The 23616-nt window shown below is 40.0% G+C and overlaps 2 protein-coding genes across 3 annotated transcripts in view; both read left to right on the top strand.

Annotated features, from left to right (window-relative positions):
- The first annotated feature begins 4657 nt into the window (after positions 1 to 4657).
- LOC129777410 (short coiled-coil protein B) lies at positions 4658 to 6252 on the top strand. The gene is made up of 2 exons (XM_055783659.1): positions 4658 to 4879; positions 5130 to 6252. The coding sequence occupies exons 1-2, from the start codon at positions 4813 to 4815 to the stop codon at positions 5477 to 5479; spliced, it is 417 nt and encodes a 138-aa protein (XP_055639634.1). The 5' UTR covers positions 4658 to 4812; the 3' UTR covers positions 5480 to 6252.
- A 492-nt stretch (positions 6253 to 6744) lies between these two features.
- The window catches only part of LOC129775109 (zinc finger MYM-type protein 4), a 32425-nt gene continuing 15553 nt past the window's right edge, over positions 6745 to 23616 (top strand). The window contains exons 1-3 of one of the 2 annotated variants that reach the window (XM_055779387.1): positions 6745 to 6877; positions 12182 to 13330; positions 19956 to 23609. In XM_055779387.1, coding sequence (XP_055635362.1) covers positions 12304 to 13330; positions 19956 to 23609 — 4681 coding nt within the window. In that variant the 5' untranslated portion in view covers positions 6745 to 6877; positions 12182 to 12303. Of the gene's footprint in view, positions 6878 to 11461; positions 11687 to 12181; positions 13331 to 19955; positions 23610 to 23616 lie in introns of those variants that run through there. The other variant, XM_055779386.1, reaches the window with a different exon arrangement.

Below are 23616 nucleotides of genomic sequence, written 5' to 3'. Positions count from 1 at the left end.
AAATCGCTCTTCAACGAATGAAAGCGAAGAATATTCACATCGATGGATTTTTAATTTTGCACGGAAGGTTTGTCCTGATTCCGCTCCTGTGCAAAAAATTGTTCGAGATATACCACAAGATAGGTGCGATCTTGATTCCGAGTTTTCGATGGTAGAATTCTCTCTTGCTCTCCTTTCATGTAACAATTCTGCTCCGGGATCGGATAGAATTAAGTTCAACTTGCTGAAAAACCTCCCTGATGTGGCGAAACATCGCTTGTTGAATTTATTCAATCGGTTTCTGGAGAATAATATTGTTCCAGATGATTGGAGACAAGTACGAGTTATAGCTATTCAAAAACCCGGAAAACCCGCGTCCGACTTCAATTCGTACCGCCCAATAGCAATGATGTCTTGTATACGGAAATTGTTGGAGAAAGTGATCTTGTTTCGCCTTGATCGATGGGTTGAAACGAATGGCCTACTCTCAGATACACAATATGGGTTCCGCAGGGGCAAGGGGACGAATGATTGTCTTGCGTTGCTTTCTTCAGAAATTCAAATGGCTTACGCCGAAAAAAAACAAATGGCTTCAGTATTCTTGGACATAAAGGGGGCCTTCGATTCTGTTTCAATAGAGGTTTTGTCGGACAAATTACACTCTCGGGGTCTGCCGCCTCTATTGAATAATATGTTATATAACTTGCTTTGTGAGAAACATTTGAACTTTTCTCACGGAGATTCGGCAGTAAGTCGGGTCTCTTACATGGGCCTCCCCCAGGGCTCATGTTTAAGCCCCCTTTTGTACAACTTCTATGTAAGCGACATCGACAATTGTCTTACACAAAATTGCAGCCTAAGACAACTTGCAGATGATGGAGTGGTGTCTGTCGTAGGACCAAACGAATCCGACCTGCAAGGACCCTTACAAGATACTTTGAACAATTTTTCAACCTGGGCCATTGGGCTAGGGATCGAATTCTCCACGGAGAAAACAGAGATGGTGGTTTTTTCTAGGAAGCATAGACCAGCAAAACCAAAGCTTCAACTTTTGGGTAAACCGATCACTCATGCTATGTCATTCAAGTATCTTGGGGTCTGGTTCGACTCCAAATGTACTTGGGGGGCCCATATTAGGTATCTGAGTAAAAAATGCCAACAAAGAATAAACTTTCTCCGTACAATTACCGGCACCTGGTGGGGAGCCCACCCAGAAGATCTTATAATGTTGTATCGAACAACTATTCTCTCAGTGATGGAGTATGGCAGTTTCTGTTTTCAATCAGCTGCCAAAACACACCTCATTAAACTCGAGCGAATTCAGTATCTTTGTCTCCGTATTGCGTTGGGATGTATGCCCTCAACGCATACCATGAGTCTCGAGGTTTTGGCAGGCCTACTCCCACTAAAAGATCGCTTCAATTTATTATCTCTTCGGTTCTTCATCCGGTGTAAGGTCATGAACCCATTGGTGATCGGAAATTTTGAGCAGCTGATCGAGCTAAATTTTCACTCCGGATTCATGAGTTCATATCATGAATTCATCTCCATGCAGGTTGATCCTTCTTCGTATATTCCCAACCGTGTTTGTTTCCCTGACTACATCAATTCCTCTGTGCATTTTGATCTGTCCATGAAGCAAGATATCCATGGATATTCAGATTACCAACGATCGAGGATCGCTCCAACGATCTTCGATGAAAAGTATGGGGGTATCAATTGTGATAATATGTACTTTACTGATGGGTCCACTATAAACGAGTCCACAGGATTTGGAGTGTTCAACGAATTTTTTAGCACCTCACACAGTCTTCAGAATCCTTGCTCAGTGTATATTGCTGAATTGGCAGCAATTCATTGGGCGCTGGACAGCGTCGCCTCACGACCTGTTGAACACTATTACATTGTAACGGATAGTCTTAGCTCTGTCGAAGCTATCCGTTCAGTGAGGCCGGAAAAGCACTCGCCGTACTTCCTTGAGAGAATACGAGAAATTTTGAGTGCTTTATCCAGACGCTGTTATGTCATTACCTTTATCTGGGTCCCTTCACATTGCTCCATTCCGGGTAATGAGAGGGCTGACTCATTAGCAAAGGTAGGTGCAATTGAAGGCGATATTTATCAGCGTCAAATCGCCTTCAATGAATTTTATTCTTTAGTCCGCAAAAATACCATCGCTAACTGGCAACGCAAGTGGAATGAAGATGAATTGGGCCGGTGGTTTCACTCGATTATCCCTAAGGTTAGCCTCAAACCGTGGTTCAAAAGTCTGGACTTGAGTCGGGACTTTATTCGCACCTTCTCCCGACTCATGTCCAATCACTGTTCGTTAGATGCACTACTCTTCCGTTTCAATCTTGCCAGCAGCAATCTCTGCGTTTGTGGCCAAGGTTATCACGACATCGAGCACATTGTTTGGTCGTGCGAGGTGTATCTGGTCGCCAGATCGAATTTGAAAAACTCCCTTCGGGCCCGAGGAAGACAGCCCAATGTGCCGGTGAGAGATGTGTTGGCTCGGTTAGACCTTGATTACATGTCTCATATATATGTTTTCCTTAAAGCTGTAGATCTTCGTGTGTGATTGCCCCTACATCCTTATACCCTCCTTTCCTTCCTTTGCGGGTAATTCGTCCCCTTGCTATAAATAGTAGAATAAGTTGAAATGTAAATACACTATAGATATACGAATAGATTTATAAATTGAGTGTTCATCAACATTGTTACAATTTCCTTATATCCCATCCTTCTCCTAAAAATATGTCACCCTCCTAAACTCGAGTACACCGCGAGTAATCGGTTTTCCACCTTACTAACCATAGATGTAAGAAAATTGTTTATATATATAGTTTTAAAATTATATTTAAGAATTCGGCTCCTTCCCGCAAGTGTGAGTTTTGCTTATTGGCTTCAATTTAATATATCGATCATCTAAATCGGTTCAGTAGTTCAAATGTTATGATTTTTTGCAGAAAGTTATTTTTGGACAAATGGGGAAAAATGATTTTTTTTAAAATCATATCTAAAAAACGAAAAAATAGCAACCCTCATATCGAGATATGTTGTGTAAAAAATCCTCAGCTTTCAAGAAAAAATATAAAAATATATAGCGCCCTCTAGTCCAAAGTCATAAAAAAATAAAAAACGACTACAATCAATAATTACTAAAATATAATTATGTTTTTCGCAAGTTAAATATTTTTTTATAAAAGGCTAGGTCAATTTTATATGTCGATCATCTAAATCGATTCAGTGATTCAAATGTTATTAATTTTCATTTGTCATTTTTGAGAAAAAGTGGAAAAAAATGATTTTTCGGACCACTTAATAACTTATGTGCTGTAAGTGTGTTTAAATGTTTCAACGATCTACACATACATACACAAACATACGCGTTGTTAATTTTTATAAAACACAGTATTTCTCCGTTGATATATTGGACATCCACCAAGGCTTGCGGTCTTGTCGTTTTTATTTAAAAAAAATGCAGTGTATATTTTCCATCCGCCATGCAAGGCTATACAAGTTTTAGACCACCACACGGCCATGAACCATGTCTGTCGTAACAATATCGAACAGTAACCCATATTTCGTCATAAGCAGACCCGAAAGCAAATGTAAGTTGTTGAAAATTTTTATTCGATGTTGTTTAAATACATAGGTTGCATAGTCCTGACCCTAACTTCACTATTTTTCAATAAATCTCCTTGCATTTCAGCAAAACAATCTTGTCTAGAACAGAAAATAATTATCAGAGACAATTTTCGTTCAAGATTTTTCCTTACCTGCAGAGAATGCAATTGTTCATTATTTGTGAATAACCGTATCCTCTTTTTCGTCTGCAATGATGTCAAGGCAAAAGTACTTATGTGTATGAGTTCCAAACATCATACACACCAGATGGGCCAACAAGAAGGACTGCCGGGCCGCAGGTTGAGTATCGCTGGTCTAACGTCATGTGTATTGATATATACTAAATATAATAACTTTTCTGTATTAAAACTATGGAAAAATGTCATATGGTGAGTCAAATATTTTTGATGTGATGAATAGATGTGATGAATGTTTTACAGATATGTCTGTAAATTTACAAACATATTTGTAAATCTGGCATCTCTGGTGGTCTGAGAATTTATTGCAAGAAATCGCTTGAAAACATGCAAGAATTTGCTTGATAATGAAGTGGATTGAGTCCGCACCACTTAGCGTACTTCTAGTAGGTAAATGACGCCAAGAAAAAAAATCGTGCAAATTTTAGCAATTTAAAACTGCCTTAGGGTGGACTAATCTGATAGAGAATAGTTGGCCTCATACAAACCAATATCGTATCCAGATGTCGACACCATTCCGCCGCCAACGCGAATTAGCTAAATGTTGCGTTAAATGTAAATTACTGTACTACTTTATTTGTCACTCTTTCATTCTCCACCGTGGCGAACAATGTCAAACATCGAACATAAAATAAAAATACTGTTATATTAAATGTATGTCCGTCGTCGAGTGAAGCTTTCGACTTCTACCCATAACCCCCACCAGTAAAGGAGAATCAACCATTTTTATTCAATTTATTCGGTTCATTTTGCATTTTTAAATTATTTCTTTGCTTCAATTTTCACTAACACAAAATGATACGCTAGTAATCAATCCTGCAGCACTGCCGTTTGTTATTCTTTTATGCATCTCTGGTTAGCGCTGTCAATCGAGACTTTCAAACAGCCACACAGAGGAAAACGTCGATTTTTCAATAAATCTGTGTGCATTTTAAACTTTTCTCCGCGGAAAATCGGCTGCTGTTTGAGGGTGTGTTATTTTCTGTGCGATAACCACTAACTTCAAATGGATTCCTCGGCGATGTCCCTAAAGTCCACGGAAGATATCCCACTGGCGGACGACGATTTGGAAGGTGAGTCATGAAAACATATGTGTGAATGAAATTGATGGTTCAGGAGGAAAACTATCGATTATTTTTCGGGTTTCGCGGATTACAAAGTGTTTTATCGCTAGCCATGCGAAAATTATTTGAAACTCGTGAGGTGTCTGAATAAAAAAATGATTTTCTACATATTTATGTGAAGCTTCTCTTTGCTACACTGTCACAGACAATCACATACAGACACTGCAGAGCTTGAAACTAAAATGTTATTTCATTGCAGTGATTATCAATGACGACGAGAGCTCGAAGTATATGCAAAACGGGCGATCGCTCGATTCGATTGCGAGCTCCTACACCAACGGCAACTCGAGCCCACGGCATTTTCTCGAGAACGAATGTCCCGACGCGGACGAACAGGAGGAACGGGCGCGTCTTATAACGCAGGTTCTCGAGCTGCAGAACACGCTTGACGACCTTTCGCAGCGGGTCGATAGTGTGAAGGAGGAAAACCTGAAGCTTCGCTCGGAGAATCAGGTGCTCGGTCAGTACATCGAGAATCTGATGTCCGCTTCGTCGGTCTTTCAATCGACAACCCAAGGCCAGGCCTCCACCGCACCGAAAAAGAAGTAAAATGCTTTTCTTTTTGTGAGGATAGTTGGAACCTTCAAAAAGAAGGGGACATTTCGCAGACCAAAGAGGGAAGAATACCTTTCGCATGCAGTTTTTCTTTCGGCTTCCTCGCACCGAACAAACTAGACAAACGCTTTCCAGTTAAACCGTTTGATGAGATTTGCTTACAAACAATGAACAGAGACCGGTGCGACTCAAAGATAAAGCAGAACGGAAAGCCAACTGTACGCTACTGAGATTTGCACGTGATGAGTGTATAATGACACTACAGACATAAATAAGTCTTGATAGAATTTATTATTGATTTAGAGAGATAAAATTTATTTACTATTCATAAGTTTTGTATAAAATATGATATATAGCCATCACTGCTTTCTGGTCCGTTATATTCTCATTCTACGATTATAATTCTGTGTTTAGGAACTATTCCTCCTATGATCGAATATTGTGTATAGACATTTACGAGCACTTTGTATTTATGTATGTACTCTTAGGTTAACAGATTTCTCCGATCATAATTGTGCATTTGTTTTGTTCGTAGAACTTTGTAATATATTTTTTTAAAGTTTTATGTAACCTTGTGATCAAATTAGTATTCTCCTAATTGATATTTGTAAAAAATTCTCGCTTTTCCAAGCATGTCACTAATAATGGCATTTCCTAATAAGCTTACCTGCAGCGCACTGAAGAAAATATTTTCCTTCAGATATAGCCATATTTCTACAAATAATATCGCACATAATAAAAAAAAACGTTAAAACCATACAGTTGAAGTCTTATTGTTCTTTATTGAAAAATGATTCGTTCAAAACCACATCGCATGACAGCTTTCCCGGAAATGGTTATTCTGGAGCTATCTCAAATTACTGTAGTTTGAAATAATGACTATCAAAGATACTATTATTGCATTTTGTGGTCATTTATCAAACTCTTTAGAAAGAAGACAAACATATTTTGTAAAATAAGTAAAACTAAAAACTATTTTTTCTCACTGTGCCCATTATGAAGGGGAATGAGAGTATAAGAGACAGTATATCAAACTTTCACAAAAAATAGCCCATTCCACCAACTTTGTGTTTGTTTAAAACTCATTCAGTTGGATTATACTGCATGAAGGAATAATTTTACTCAAAGCATATAAATTTAAATATCCTCTTTAAGTCACCCTAGCGCGAAAAGCTTACCTTCCGCAGGAAAGCTTCGCCCGTGACGTTACATGGCATTTCGGCGCTCTCAACAACATCGCAGCACGATAGAGCGGCCGGCAAAGTTAGTGCAAGTGTGCAGCAGAAGAGTCGGTCCATAACTACGTCACCGGGGGCAATAAGTGCAAATTAGTGCGAACGATTTTGACAAAGTGAACCCAAAATAGTGGAGAAACATTCCGCAAAGGACCAGGTGAGTGGTGCTAGTGTTTTCCAGTGAAGTGCGGTGGTGCCTGTGAGCTAATTTGTGGCGATAAAAATCAGCTCCATTAGAAGGCGTCATTTTAGATGCAAACTTTGCTGTCGCTTCGGCTGCTCGCTGACCGGGCTAGGAGTATTTAGCTCATTGACAGCCGAGAGAAGCTTTCTCTTGATGCCGGTGTATGGGATTAAATTTTCTTGTTCGTATAGCAGAAATATGAACTGAACCGGGCTTGCCCAGAGCTGGGCTTGTTTGATAGTGAAAATGAGAACTTAATTTTGTCGAGGTTTGATTTTCGGAAATTTTGTGATTTTAGAGGTCTATATAATATATTATCTTATAGATTCGCTGAATTTGTTTCAGCTTCATTATTTCAAAACCATAATAACTCAATCCAGTGATATTCTTCGCGCCATAGTTAATAGATTTCTGAATAGTTTTCGTTGATAACAGCAAATTTTGACGCGACACTTCGATTTTGTTGAAACTTGGTACATATAATGGAAGTTACCTAAAATCACAATGTTCATTAGCATATGACCAATTTAAATTACGACAAGTTTTCGTAAACGGCGTGTTCAAAATAATTGATTATTTTTTCAAAAAGTTTTGACTCTAAATCCACATGTCTGATTAAACTAAGATGTTTGACAAAGTTGTTGGAAAAATTAATGAAATATTTGGAAAAAATAACATTTTAAATGCACTATCAAATGTTTTACTCAAAATATAGATTGAATATTAAAAACTTATATATCTCAAAACGAAACAATGTACCACCATCATCGCGAATGTCCTATTACAGGTCAAAATCACCTCTCATATGACACTGAGTGGTGCATCGGTATGTCGAATTGAAGGCAACTCTCTGTGGATAGTTTTGTAGGCTTTTGTTCGGATTTTTTACGACATGTGGCTACTTTCCAATAGTTGCGAATTGAAAGTAGAACAATCCGGGGCTCAACGTGTTAAGGAACTTCAAATAAAAAACAGCGCAAAAGGAAAGCAATGAAGATCGAATTGATACTTTGAAAAGTGATGGCTTAAGATAAGCTAGAATGAATGGAATTGACTTTTTAATGATGTTCAATTTTGTATTGTTTACATATTGCTGGTTTTTTATATTCACTGTTATCGCCATAGACGAATATTATGCCATTTTGTCTTAGGATTTAGCTGCACCATCTCAAATTGCAGTAAGATATTGTGGGTGTAGAGATTTTGTAGATTTTTTGTCGAAAAAGGAAGTGTTGTTTAAATTATAAAAACATATAAAAAAATGTAAAAAATTGCACTGATAAAAAGAACTCAAAAACTATTATTTTAAATTCTCAAGAAAAATTGTAAATAGCCCATATAATAACCGTCCTTGGAAGATGTGCACTTCTACGGGGAAAAACTCAACCAGTCATTCATATATCGGTGTCGAGGTTCACTAATTGGTTGGAATAATTTGGACGGCAACTCTCCTATTCCTTGCTGCGTACATCGGTTGGTTCTCTCAACATATAAATAAATAACACTCAATACCAAGCACTCTTCTCCATAAATATAGTACACAGTTCATGTTTTTCATATAACATCTCACAACATTTACAATTTATTTACAATACATTTATCGCACTACACTACATATATAAAAACAAACTGGGTAGGCAAAAAGATTCTGGGTACACGCTCAGCGGTTTGGGATACTTAGGTCCAACTAAACTACAATAATAGCTGCTCGTTTCAAAACATGTATGCCTCGCTCTTCGTTGACGGGAATGACGTAGTCTCTTCTTCTCTTCGCTTAGAATTTAATTTTATAGCGATCTCTTGTTTACACTCTTCTATTTTAACGGAATATCTTAATGCTTTTTCCAGACAACCGGAAGAACGGCACTTTTACAGAAAAGAGTTTTTTCAGCAACAACTTTGTTCTTTTGAAAAAAATATTGCTTATGTTTTACTCATAACATTTTTGTGTGTAAAATCTCGCGATTGACATGTTCTGCAAACTTTTTTCTATTTAGAAACATGTAAATACAAGTCGATTCCGAGAATTTACCCACAAAAATGTAAGTTTTTCAGGAGTCTTCATGCAAAAAAGCCATATAATTAAAAACCTATAACAGGCAGAAAGTGGACGTCTTTGACGAAAGGCCATATTTTAATTTTATCTTAAATTTTGCGGAACACACTATATTGCCATCTTAACTTTACACAAAATTAGGATTTGTTGTTATTTTTTCAAAGAAAACATGAAAAGTTGAAAACATTTTCTTTGTAGAAGTGCCCATCTTTTGATGTATGGATGACTTGTTGGTTACTGTATGGACTGTTCATATATATTTTTTTGAGAATTTCATGAGGTATGTTTTTGAGAAAAATGAATTTTATTTTTTTTCAGGGCAAATTTAATTTTTTTTATATTTTTAAAGAAAATATCCAAAGTTATTTTTTCCAAATGAACCTTTAAATCAATCCTCCTTCGATAAAAATTCTTATAGTTTTTTAGATATATATTTTGGAGAAAAAATAATTTAGTTTTTAATTTTTTTTTTCAATTTTAAGTATGTAAAGTTGCTTAAATGACCAATGCATTTAATTCCATAACATTGCACTGCAATCTGAGATGATGCTGCCAATTCGTAAGCGAGTGAAATTGGTCATATATAAAATACTAACTGACTCGGCGAACATTATTCTGCCATATAATATATTTCTAAAGAATATGTTGGTTGGTGAAAATAACGAATATATTTCAAGAGAGTTCGTATGTTATCGTTCCGATCTGTAAAATTGATCTAAATGATGATGCGGAATATACATTAGTGTACCTCTTATTTTCTAATTTTCATTTTTTATTTTAAACTAGCTGACCCGACGAACTTAGTCCCGCCCAAAATAGATTTTTTGATTTGAATACTTTCAAACATTCACGTTTTCTCACTAAGTGAACGCTAGTGAGTCCAATCACTGAACTCTTCATTGATTGATTACCCTTTGACCCTTTACAATTTCCTTTTACTATAAATTGTCTAGTACTTCTACAAAAAATCGTCCTTATAATATAAAATTATTTTCAGATAATTCTCGTTCAAGATTCTTCAAGCATTTGGAAATAACATGTTTCTCCGTTGCATGGAATACATGTTTGATACAGAGAATATTACAAAATAAAGACAGCTCAAATCGGACCATTCCTTCCTCGGGTTTAGGGCACACCAACACATTTGGCCTTCCATTTTTGTTTATATAGATAGTAGATATAGGAATGCGTTATTCCGTCTGAAAATCCTTTTCCATTTTCGAACAAAAATCAATTTCGTTAGCACCAACATCAAATGGACTAACAACGCTTAGCTAATTGTAGAACATATGGGAATTCAATTTTTCCGAATCTTCCGATTTTTCTCTCCGCTATGTTGATCTACGGGAAGAGACGAATACATCGAAATATAGATGTCTCAAATTGAGCCATTCCTTCCTCGGGTTTTGCGCTTACCAATAGATTTGGCCTTCCATTTTAATTTATAGAATATAAGATATGGAAACGCGTTATTTCGTCTGAAAATCCATTTCCACTTACAAACAAAGATCAATTTCGATAGCGCAAATATCGAATGGACTAACAACGCTTATTATGATGTAATTTTCGAGCATGTGGGAATTCAATTTTACGAATTTTCCTACCTTTCTTTAGGATTTTCCGATTTTTCTCTCCACTATATTGATCTACGGGAAGAGACGAATACAACAAAATACAGGAGGCTAAAATCGGACCATCCTTCTTAGGGGTTTCCGCTTACCAACAGATTTTGCCTTACATTTTTATTTATATAGATAATCTTTTTTTTTTTTGTATATAACGATATGCATAGACATTTTTTTGAAATTTTATAGCATCTCAAATATTTTCCAAAGTATTCTATCATTCTAATTTGGGCGAAGACAAATTCAATGATGTATAGACGACGCAGGTCTAATCAGACGTTCTCCTGTGATGATATTTTACACGTACGTGAGAAAATCCTTTTTTATATATAAAAATGAAGCATCTCTAATAAATATGAAGAGTATATAAAAAACAAAAGGATGGTGTTCAAGGCATGGCTGCATTTTCAACGTAGGACTACGCATTCCATTCGCCTGTATACCACGGATATTCTTTCTATCTTAGTTACTTTTACTAATCCTATCGATTCATGTTCATCCGAAGGAACGCATTTTTGCATTCGCAATCCGTTGGACTTAGACTTATTCTGATGTTTATTTTGCAAAACTCGAGTTCGATCAGATTGTGTATTCTAATCAAATTTCAAATCCGATCAGATTCCAGAATAAGACTGATTTTCTTAGAAATAAACAAAATTTTATTATTAACATCTAACATCTATTATTATTTGAACATACCAATGCCATCAACGCAAATAAAAAGCCATCAATTTTTTCTATCACTATAAGGAAATAAATATCCAAATACAGGACATAAAACATCCCCAGCCACAGGGTCGCGTGCGCTCGCATCAAGTTTCGTTTGCTCGCTTGCTCCCTCGGCTTCTTGCATCTTGCATCAGTAGACCGTCTGTCAATAGAGAGTGCCGGGCGGGCGCGGGGAAAAACAAAATGGTGTGCGCTTGTTTTTGACACAATGTTGCGCTAGAGGCTTCGCGGTACGTGAAAAGGCAAAATATTGCGGAAAAAACAATCTGCATCCGGGCCGAAGCGATCGCAGGCGCCAATTTGATTTCCCTACTGTTACCGGAATGTGAAGTCCGCCGGTGAGAAGTTGAATTTCGTGTGAAAAACGCGGAGGTAATTATGCCGATTGGAGACAATCGCGGAGTTTTTTTTCGCTTGTGTAAACCAGACTAGAAAAGAGGAAATGCAATTCGGAATGAGAATAGTGATGGCTTTTAGAGAAGGAAATTCATGTATTTTTGCAATGATTTCCGATGGGATTTGTGCAGCAAATGATGATTGTTACGCAAATATTTCAATTTTGCAGAAATGTTGTGGATTCACCAGGCGCGCTTTGCTGTATTTATTTTCCGGGTGTTGCTGTTTTGTGTTGGGTGTGCGCGCGTGAGGAGGAAAATTTGCCGCGGCTTTTTGTACAGTCGCAGTCCGACGAGTCCGCGTGTTTTTGTTGTATTGCATACCGAGGGGTCTGACTGTGTGATGTTTTGTGGTTCTGTTTATTGGGAGGCGGAATAATATGCAATGAGAATTTTTACAATTAAAGATAGAAGCAAAAAAATTTGTTTTTTTTTCTATTTCGCTCATTTTCTCTAACCTTTTTCTTTGTAGGCGCAAACGAAAACTTGTACGACGTGAAAAAATAAACTAATTGGACTACCTAAAGATAACGCAACAAATTCAAAAAAGCCCTACAACTTTAAAGGACAAACCTCACTTCGAAAGTTTTGAGGATGGATGAATTTAGCGATCAACCGCAACCGGTTGACGATGGTATTCCACAGTCCATTACCACGGGTGGCGAACCAGAGGACATCATACCGGCAGCCACAGAGGAGGAATTCCAGGAATCCACCTCCGTAGCGGAGATGGACGAAGTGGATGCACAAAGGCCTGTCTCTGTACCCACGGCTGGTGAAGAATCACTGGATGATCCAGCGGGCAGTAGTGATGTAGTGCGAGACGCGGTAGAAGAGCAATTGGAAGAACTTATGGAGGTAGATGAAAGTTCGACGGCGGTGGCCGAAGTGGAGAATAGCGAAGTGGATGAAGGGGGTGGTGATGTCCCATCTGTAGAAGAGCAGCAAGAAGAGGTCTTGGATATGCAGGAGGATTCTGCCATCGCTTCTGTGCCAGAAGAGCCCGGTAAGGATGATGGCGATAGCTTCATCCCATCATTGACAACGGTTGAAGAGAAAGGCGAAAGTCAGTGCAGCGAGCCGGAAGGTCCGGCTGATCCTGATGCCGGCGTTAAAGCTGCAATTGCTGATGTTGTTGAAGATGATGCTGTTGCTAAAGTTGTTGATGCTGAAACAGATCCAGCTGAAGTTAGTGCTGAAGCTGTCGCTGTATCTGAAAGTGCAAAGACTGTTGAATCTACGGCAGACAACGACGCTGTCGTATTGGATAAAACCAACGACAACGACTTGCTGGAAGACATCGAGATGACAAATGTGGACGAGAGTCGTCATCATGTTGATGAGGAAGAGGAGGGTGATCCTATGGATGAGACTGATAACGATAAATCGCACGATCGATCCACCACGTTGGACCCGTTTGATCAGGTAAAACACGCGGAATGTTCAAAGGATGAGTCTTTGATTCAGGCCAATATCAGCCATGCGACGGAAGGTGACATCTCTGTGGCTACCACTGCTGCTGATCTCGAAGACTCGGAACAACAAAACGAGACGGCCGCATCGGAGGAAGCAGTAATGGAGCCTGAGGGAGGAAATCAGGCTGATGAAACTGGTGCCGAAGGTAAGTATCGTGCATGAGACGAATTTCACACCAACTCGACCGGCCATTGGCATCACTATCTCAGAATACAGTGAAACTTTATGAGTGTACGATCGCGATAATCTGCACACTAAAACGTTACGAGTAGAACAGTAATAGTGATTTTTTAAAGAAAACATGAAAAAGTTGTTAGAAAGACTATTTCCCTGTAGAAGTACCCTTCTCACGATGTATAGGTGACTTGTTTGTAATTGTATGTACTACTAGCTGACCCGGCAAACTTCGTCCCGCCCAAAATTTGTTTTTATTGTTATCAATACCTTCAAACATTCACGTTTTCTTACTATGAGAAAGTTCATGGGTCCAATCGCAGAACTATTCATTGATAGATTTCCTATTCGACCCCGTTGAATTTACCTTTTACTATTAAATTCTTAGTGTTTCTACCAAAACTCATCATTATAATATCAGATTATTTTCAGACACAATTCTCGTTCAAGATTTTTCAACCACTTGCAAATAACATGTTTCTCCGTTACATGGAATAAATGTTTTATACTGAAAATATAATAGAATAAAGACAGCCCTAAATTGGACAATTCCTTCTTCGAGTTCTGCTCTTATCAACACACCCGGCGATCCTTTTTTTGGTATGGATAGAAGAAGATATAGGAGTGCGTTCCATTACATTAAAATCCATTTCCAGTTTCGAACAAAGATCAATTTCGCAAGCGCAAACATCTCATGGGCTAACAGCACTTGTCACTATGTAATTGTAGAACATATGGGAATTTAATTTTTCGAATTTTCCCTTTTTCCTTCAGAGTATTCCGAAAATTTTCAATTGTCATGTTTGGTTGAAATATGTATAATATTTTTATGGGACCCCCTCTTCATTCCAGAGGAGAGAGGGGTGTCATACCATTATAAAAACATTTCTCATACGCAAAAACCCTCACATCCCAATTTGTGCTTGATTAGTTCTCGAGTTATGCAATTGTGTTTCGTTTGTATGCCAACCCCCCTAAGGGAGGGGGAGGAGTGTATTCATTATAGAAAGGTTTCGTGCCCCGTAAAACATTCACATGGCAAATGTGGCTCCATTTGCTTGATTAGTTTTCGAGTTATGCAGAAATTTGTGTTCATTTGTATGACAGCCCACCCTTAGAGAGCGGGAGGAGTGTCTAACCACCATAGAAATATTTACTGCATCCTAAAATCTCCACATGCCAAATTTTATTTCGTTTGTTTGATTAATTCTCGAGTAATTCAGAAATTTGTGTTTCATTTGTATGGCAGCCCCCCATTAGAGAGGGGGGTGGAGTGTCTAACCACCATAGAAACATTTAATGTATTTATTGCATTTATTGCATTATTGTTTAACTACCAATTTGGTCCCTTAGAGAGGGGAGTGGAGAGTCCTACCATCATAGAAACATTTAATGTACTCTAAAACCTCCACATACCAAATTTGGTTTCATTTGCTCGAATAATTCTCTAGTAATGCAGAAATTTGTGTTTCATTTGTATGGCAACCCTCCCTTAGAAGGGGGGTGGAGAGTAACCAACATAGACACATTTATTGCACCCTTAAACCTCAATATGTCAAATTTGGTTTCATTTGCTTGATTAACTCTCGAGTAATGCAGAAATTTGTGTTTCATTTGTATGGCAGACCCCCCCCCCTAAGAAAGAGGGGAGGAGTATCTAACCATCGTAAAAAACATTTATTGCACCCAAAAACCTCCACATGCTAAATTTGGTTTCATTTGCTTTATTAATTTTTGAGTAATGCAGAAATTTGTGTTTCATTTGTATGGCAGCTCCCTCTTAGAGAGGGGGGGGGGGGGGGTGGAGAGTTTAACTACCATAGAAACATTTACTGCACCCTAGAACCTCACATGCCAAATGCCAAATTTGATTTCATTTGCTTGATTAATTCCCGAGTAATGTAGAAATTTGTGTTTCATTTGTATGGCAGCATATAAATTATATATTTCAGAGCAAAACTTAAATACCCCAAATCCCCAATACGCATTTTCGTAGCACTAAAAATTTCTGGAAATTCCAGATGATTAATGCTATCTCTAGCGTGAAACACAGTATCACAAATTCGTCGCTTGGCTGCAACCGATTCCTAACGCATATTTTAATAACGACATTCAGTGATAATGGAATGGAACCTCTCAATGCTGGCGTTTCACGCACAATGGAAAATATACAATCCCCAAGTACCTAAATCCACGAGCTTTTTTTTCCATTTTGAAAAAAAAATAAAGCTCAGAAACTATAAGACTCACAGAATTTTGATCAGAGAATGAAATATGCGGTACCACTCCGACGGAGCACACTGCCGTAGAATAAAAAATGTCAACGTAAAAGTGATACAAGATTGCCTTCATGTCATTGGACACGATCTACTGGATCTAATATATCAATCTCTACGAACTGGGCACGTGTCATAGGTCTGGAAGGAAGCCCTTGTGATTCCAATCCCCAAAGTTAATGGGACGGTGAAACCGCAGCTGATGGATTTTGTAGATAACAACAATTTGCTAATACCGGAACAGTCAGAATATCGAGAGGGATACTCTTGTGAAGCAAAATGGAAAAAGAATATCGAGGCGAAAGAGTTTGCGGTACTTCTGGATCTCAAACGCGCTTTTGAAACCATTTGTAGGCCCTCATTGTTACAAACATTGGAGCGCAATGGAATTGTACAAATGGTTCGAAAGCTATTTGTTCGACAGAACTCAAACGACTCGTTTAACTGATTCTTTTTCCGGTTCCATCGGCAACTCACTCGGTGTATCGCAGGGAAGTGTCTTAGGGCCCATTTGGTTTATTATATATACGGATGATCTGCGACGGGTTTTACGATATTGTGACATTAGTCTGTTCGGGGATGATACTGCCCTGTCCATCGCTGCTAAGGACATAAAAGAAACCGAGGAACACATACAAGAAGCATGTGTGTGAAGTTGCATTCTCTGGCTCAGTTTCTTCAGCAAACTCCAGTATTGATTATAATTTTGAAATATATGGTGAGACATTACAACGCGTAAAGATATAAATCATTGATCTCACTACATATAGACTTTTGCTCGTCGATCCTGTTACTTGCAAACAGTACACAGTTAACGAGATTGCAGCGTAAATAAGGTCATGCGTTTAATTTTAAGATGTAGTAGATACAGTTCCTCTAATTTGATGTTGGATGTGCTACAGCGGCTATCTGTGAAGCAAAGAATTTATTCCTTGACAAAGGTGTTCGTTCTCAAAATTTTAAACGGTATGCTGCCTCGATATTTGTGTGATCGAATTGAAAGTGGAAGTGATGTTTATAGATACAATGCTAGAAACGCGGATGATGCATGAACACTTAACTTTATATTCAGTAGGTCGCAGAACTCGTTGTTCTACAAAAAAAATCAATTCGATGCCCAGAGAAATAAAACGAGCGGCAACAATGGCAAAGTTTAAAAGAATGTGTATTTCCCACGTAAAATCTGTTTTGTAAACAGTTTTCGTATTTTTTTTTGTCAAATGATTTATTTATGTTTAATATTAATTGAAATTAGGAAATGTATCTACAGATATCTCAAACTCTGTTCGTACTGATGATGATGATGTTTTCTGATTGCATTGTAGATTGTTAAAAAAAAGAAACGTTGTCTACGAAAGTTTGAGCCCCGCGCGCGTTGGTTGGGCCTGGAATAATATTAATAATGAAAATGATTTTTTGTACCATCGCTAATTTTGAAAAATCATAACTCAAGAACGAGAAATAACGCCTCTCTGATTTTTGGATATGTTATGTAAAAAAAAACCTCAGATTCCAAGAAGAAATGTAAAAAATATATAGCGTCCTTGGTCCCGAGACCATGTAAACGATTACAAACAAATACAATCAATAATTCTGAAAACAAAATCCATTTGCAAGTGTCATATTTTTTCAAAGAAAATTGTCTTCTATTTTAAATGTTGATCATCGGAATCGGTCCAGTACTTCAAAAGTTATGAATTTTTGAAAAAAAGTCATTTTTGGAAAAAGGGTAAAAAATGTTGAATTTTCGTACCACCCTAAAATGGAAATGGACACCCTAATTTTTTTTTTTTTTTTATGTTTCAATGTCAAGTTTATTTGTTCGAAAATATTTACATATTTAGTTCACTTCTAAATAAAATTCTAAACTAGCAATGTCCATGGTTCCGCTATCCTCATCAATGAAATTAGCATATTGAACGAAGTTTCTCAATAATTCATTTCTTTTTGTATGATTGATATGTTGCAATGATGGTCTCAATAGGTCCTCACAAGATAGTTGTTGCCATCCCCCTAATGTTTCTGTCATTTTGCGCTGCATTCTTGCCCAAACTGCTGCAACTCGAGGGCACTCGCTCAATTTGTGCACTAACGTCTCCTCAACTGCCTGACAATGTACACAGCTGGCTCCATCTGCCCGCTGCATAGTGTGCATCAGTTTCCTGTGCTGTGTCTTCTCGTTCACTAGTAGGTATAATCCACTGCAATGTCTCGACGAGATTTTCCTGGATGCTATGTTGCGCCATATACGACGCCAATGGTGATTCGGATGTTTTCGTTCTATTCTCGGCTGTTCGGTCTGCTCGATAAAGAATCTATGGATGAGTTCATTAGAGATGTTTTGTTGGATCTGAGGTGGGAGAAGTGTGACATGTTGACGGATTTGTCTTAAACAGGGCAAATCTGCTGGGATACGAATTGTATTAGTGAGAAATGAGTTATAGAACGGCATGACATCCATCTCTCGCAGATGTCGGTTAATTAGCAGCGCTTTGCATTTGAGCGCTGGCAATTGTAATTTCAGTCCACCTTCTTCGATACTTCGCGCAAGCTGTTGCATCGGTACTCGTGCTGGAAATCCTCTCCATACGAACGACCCCATTGTTGCGGTAATTTTACCGATGTGTACAGTATACGGTGGGATTATCGATGCCACATACCACATCTTGGAAAGGATAAAATTATTCAAAAGCGTTATCTTCTGACATAGATTGAGGTTCCGTAGCGAATGAAGCCAAATTATTTGGGCTGTTTTGGAAACTAGCGCATCCCAGTTCAGTTTCACCATTTCTCTTATTGAGTTCGCAAAGACGATGCCGAGTATTTTAACCGTCTCACGTGTCTGAAGCCATGGTACTATACAACGATTCTCATCATATGCTCCAACATTAATTGAAATCGTCTTATGGCGATTCAGTTTCGCACCAGCAACTCTGAAACTAATGCAACAACAACTAATGAAAAATAGAAAAATACGGGTCTAATGTTTAGCGGTAAAGAAAAAGCTTACCACTTTGCACGGAAATCCGAGAACCACTATATCATTGTATGTTTTTTCGCAGCTTATATTCATGCTTGCACATCGTTCGTATCAGATTTATATATCTAAATCATGTAATTAATGGATCTCGATGACCTCAATTCTGATCATGGATTGTTCGATTCCCTGATGTTTGTTTGTCAACATGATTAATATGGTAACCGCTCAAGCAATGATAAATGCAACATCTACTGAAAATTCGATTTTTTTCATCCAAAAAGGTGATTTCTAAAACCGGCCAAACCTTGGTCATTTTTCGGACAAACCTGATCATAATTTCCGTTAGAAGAAAATCGCTAAGAGACTAAGAGACAGACAAAAATTTGAATAATTTGAACGCCTTATAATATTATTAGCAAACTAGAGACTTGGGGCTTTTCAACAAACCCAAACTCATGTTGATGATTACACGTGATTTTCATGAAGAAAAATCGATTTGCATTTACTAGTTGCGTGAAAACACCCTAAATCGGACAAACCAAAACAATTTACCCTACCTTGTTTATGCTCAATAAATTGAAAATAGGCGGAGCTTAAATTGCAATATTTTCTCTATCCACATTGTGTTCGTTTTATGAACAAAGCTGCATTTGCTATTTCTATTTCATAAAAATATGCCCTGTTTTCTGATTTGGCACCATTACTGAAAAACGTAGTCTTACATAAAACATAGATAATGATTTCTTAGATTTTCCCGAACTATTTTCCAAAATGGTTCAAAATAAAGTAACACCAACCGCGGACCAACCAGAAGAGTCTGACTTTTACTTCCATTTTCGGAATTTTCGGAAGAATGTCGGGAGTGAGAATTGAACAGAGAGATATTAATTTTCATTCATAATTTCTATTTGGAAGGAGTTCATGCTGTATGCAAACCCATTATTATCTTTGATGGTTCACTAACTTGTAAAACGTAGTTCGATGGCGTGCCGTTCATTTCGTTTTCACCGTGAAGTATGTACGGAAATAAGCCCCTTGTTCTTTTACGCGGTTTTTCAAACAAACGTGGCTTTTTCACGAGGTACGTATCTCTCGCGTAAAAAAAACCTGGGTGTAAAAAAAACATAGGAAAAAAAACTTTGGCCCTTTTCTCAAAATTAGTCTATTTTGTTTTGGAGATTACAAGTTTGCATTTGCAGTGGCTTAAATGAACAATGTCTTTACACCCACAACGTTTAACTGCAATCTGAGACTGTGCTGCCAACTCATAAGTTGGCATGAAACTCGTCATGAATCTTTTTTGGTGACCAAGGATAGTAATCCTCGATTCATTCTTTCAGATGGCGTCGATGAGTTGACGGAAGGTGTTGGGGTAGATGAGAACGTTTGTTTGCTGCCGGACGACGATCGGGAACCATCGGATGCCGACAAGGAGCAGGCTCGAGCCGTGCGTGATGCTGCGGAGGAAGCGGAAAAGGCGGAGAAGGCGGACAAAAGCCAAGAGGCAATGGAAACAAGCCAGGCGGAAGGTGAAGTTGTCGAAATTGATGCCGAGAATCAGCCAAACGACACGGTGAATGAGACTGATAAAGCTGAGAGTGAAACAACAACCACCGAGACAGGGTTGGAAACTGACCAGGAGAAATCGAAAGAGACACCTGCAGCAGAAGACGCTGCCACCGTTGCCACACCGGTAGAATCACAGTCGGCAGAGACACTAGCCGAAACTCGCCTGGAAGCGTCGATTGATCAAACGGAAGAGACAGAGCCGGACCAGGATCAGCGAACCGATGCTCCGCCACAGGTGAATGAAATCCGGGAAGTTCCGGAGCCGATGGAGCAAACATGTTTGAAATGCGATGCTTCGAAAGTTTGTGAATACAGTTTGATCCAGGAGGATGGGGAGGAAGCGCGATTTATCTGTTCCTTCGATTGTGTCCAGCTGATGAGGACCGAAAATCCGGGCAAGTTTACTTTGATACAGAAACGCGCCTCGATTGTGCAGATATTCGATTGCGAGGAAACCTGTATGCGATGCACGAAAAAGAAGAACTGTAAATATCGTTTCCAGTGTGGCAAAAGTGATGATAAGGAACAGTACAGGTACCTCTGTGACATGAAGTGCGTGGAGCATTTAACGACTATCAACGGCGAAAAGTATGTCCTGAAAAGGAAGCGCTATCTGATCGACGAAAAGACGGAGTCAGAGGACAAAAAATGCATCCAGTGCAATGAGGTTAAGAGCTGTAAATATGTTTTCTCCCAAGATGACGATGAACTTTTCATCTGCCACGAGGATTGTCTCAACCTGTTGATGACGGAGCACCAAGAGTTGTTCCGCTTGAAGCGCCGATCGGTTAGGGTTAGGGATCTACCGAAGAGAGTACCCAGTGAGACGGAACAGGTGCCGGAAGTGAGCAAGGTTGTGGCCCGAACCGAAGAGGAAGCTGAACACGCTCGATTGGATCGGGAGGCGAGTTTCATGAGGCGTTGTGCCCAATGCTTCCAAATAACGCCGTTGGTAGACAAGACGCTCCAGTGGGAGACGTTGGATTTTTGCAACGAGAAGTGCTTGGGCGTTTATCAGAACTCGGTGGGATCCAATTGTGCCATGTGCAGCAATCCCGTTTCGATAACAAGCTTGGGCAAATACTGCGTCCGGTTTGGTTTCGATGTGCGTCAGTTTTGTCGCTCAAGCTGTCTAGATCAGTACAAGAAAAAATTGAAAGTGTGCTCTTACTGTCAGAGAGATATTACGGTGGGAGAGCTCGGATTTCTGGCCCCCGTCGGTGATAAGGGCCTCTTTAAAGACTTCTGTACGCAAGCTTGTTTGAAGAAATACGAGGAAGTGCTGGATCCTAGAAAAAGACAGGTTCCACACACTTGCGCTGTTTGCAATCACGAGAAGATCACCAAGATAAACGTGCTGCTGGACAATCGGGAGCACTTTTTCTGCAGCACTCCGTGTTTCTCCGCGTTTAAATTCGTAAACAATGTTTGCCCCGATGAATGTGCCATGTGCAAAGTGTATTTCGAGCGAAAGTCAGCCGATTGTTACACAATCTTCGCACCGGATCGAAGTCCGGAAGGGGCGCCATTCTGCTCCAAAATATGCATGAATCTCTTCATAATCACCAACAGAAAGATTGTCTCGTGCAATTGGTGCAAAGTGAAAAAGTACAACTTCGATATGATTCAGAAGGCGACCGGAAACATGGCGATGTGTTCGCTAAACTGTTTGACGCTCTGCGAGGTGTCGGTGAATGCTCTATCGATGAAACAGATTCACTGTGACCATTGCAAGCAGCTCAAAACGCCCCAGTATCATTTGACAATGAGTGACGCCAGCGTACGTAATTTCTGTACCTATCAGTGTGTTATGTCCTTCCAAAGTCAGTTCAACAAGACTCCACTAACGATCGATTCTGAGGAGAGCAGAAACAGTCCGGTGCCGACTGGGCTGCCGAAACGGGTTAAAAAGACTGGCTCACTTCCTGCGGCTGCGATGGCGGCCGTAGCAGCTGCCTCGGCCCCACAGCCTTCGGTACAAACTATAGCTTCCCCTCAGGTGGTGCCGAAGAAGATGGGAAGACCCCCGCGAACAGCGGCAGCTGTGGCAAACGCTGTGATGTCTTCCGGTGACTTACCAGTAATTTCCTCGGTACAATCCCTCGCGCCTCCCACACCTAGCAACAGAACCACCCGATCGAAGGGTGGACGTCCGCAAAGTAGTGGAACTGCTTCGTCAACGATCTCCACGTCCACATCAACAGCCACAAGCGCGATGGGCCTGCCGGAATTGAGAGTATCCCTGGAACCGCTGAGCGTCCAGCTTGGATCTCCCATCCAAACGCGCTACGAAATACCGGAGCCACCGCCCCCGAGAGTCGAGCTGAAAACACAAATCGTAACGGTTCCCCCAATCCCACCACCAGTCGCAAACGCTGGCACCATGTGCAAACCGATCCAGCAATCGAAAGCCGTTAGCTGTAGGCCAGTCCAGTGTAACGTCGAGTGTCAGACCGAAGAGTGGCTCCAGAGGAAGATTGTCATCCCGATACCGGTGCCCATCTACGTACCAACGCCAATGCAGATGTACTCGTTGCCAGTGCCAATCCCGATTCCATTCCCGCTACCCATTCCCGTTCCGATCTTCATTCCTACCACCCGCAACTCAGCCAACGGTATCATGAAGGAAATCAAAAAGATTCAGGACAAAATGCCCACCGATCCGTACGAAGCGGAACTGCTCATGATGGCCGAGATGGTGGCCGGGGATAAGAAGAAAGACGACAGCGATTCCGACTCGGATGATGCAGGTGAGGATCAGTACACCACGACAGCGGCCACCGACGGCATAGAAAACAACACCACCTTCAACGAGGATCTTGTCCAAATGGCTCTTAAGATGGCATCAAACGACTTCGAGGACCCTCCGGTGGATTTGGAGTCCGCTATGCAGGCTAACACAATCGCTCAGCAACAGGCGGCAGCAGCGCATCACGGTTACACTCACGACGATGGTTCCCAGCAGCAGCAGCTCCACCATCACCAGCTGATGATGCTCGAGCAGCAACGACAGGCGACAGCGGCCACCACTATTGCTCAGCCCCCGGCTCAGCGCGGAGGACGCAAACGGGGCGCCGCTTCACCACGAGCGAACAACAACAATCGACAGCAAATTTCACCCAACAAGCGCATCAAGCGGGAACAGATCAACGAACCATCGCCCGAACCACCCCGGGAGCCGACCGAGAAACCGGACGCCAATATGTGTCTGAAGTACACGTTCGGGGTGAACGCCTGGAAGCAGTGGGTACTCACCAAGAATGCCGATCTCGAGAAAAGCACAATCAGGAGGAAACCGTTCAAATCGGAAATACTCCAGCTGACGGCGGATGAGCTTAACTACTCGCTGTGTTTGTTCGTGAAGGAGGTCCGGAAGCCGAACGGGACGGAGTATGCGCCCGATACAATATACTACCTGGTGTTAGGTGAGAC

This window comes from Toxorhynchites rutilus, chromosome 3, assembly GCF_029784135.1.
Source record: "Toxorhynchites rutilus septentrionalis strain SRP chromosome 3, ASM2978413v1, whole genome shotgun sequence".
NCBI lineage: Eukaryota > Metazoa > Arthropoda > Insecta > Diptera > Culicidae > Toxorhynchites > Toxorhynchites rutilus.
This window is presented reverse-complemented; position numbering and strand designations above follow the sequence as displayed.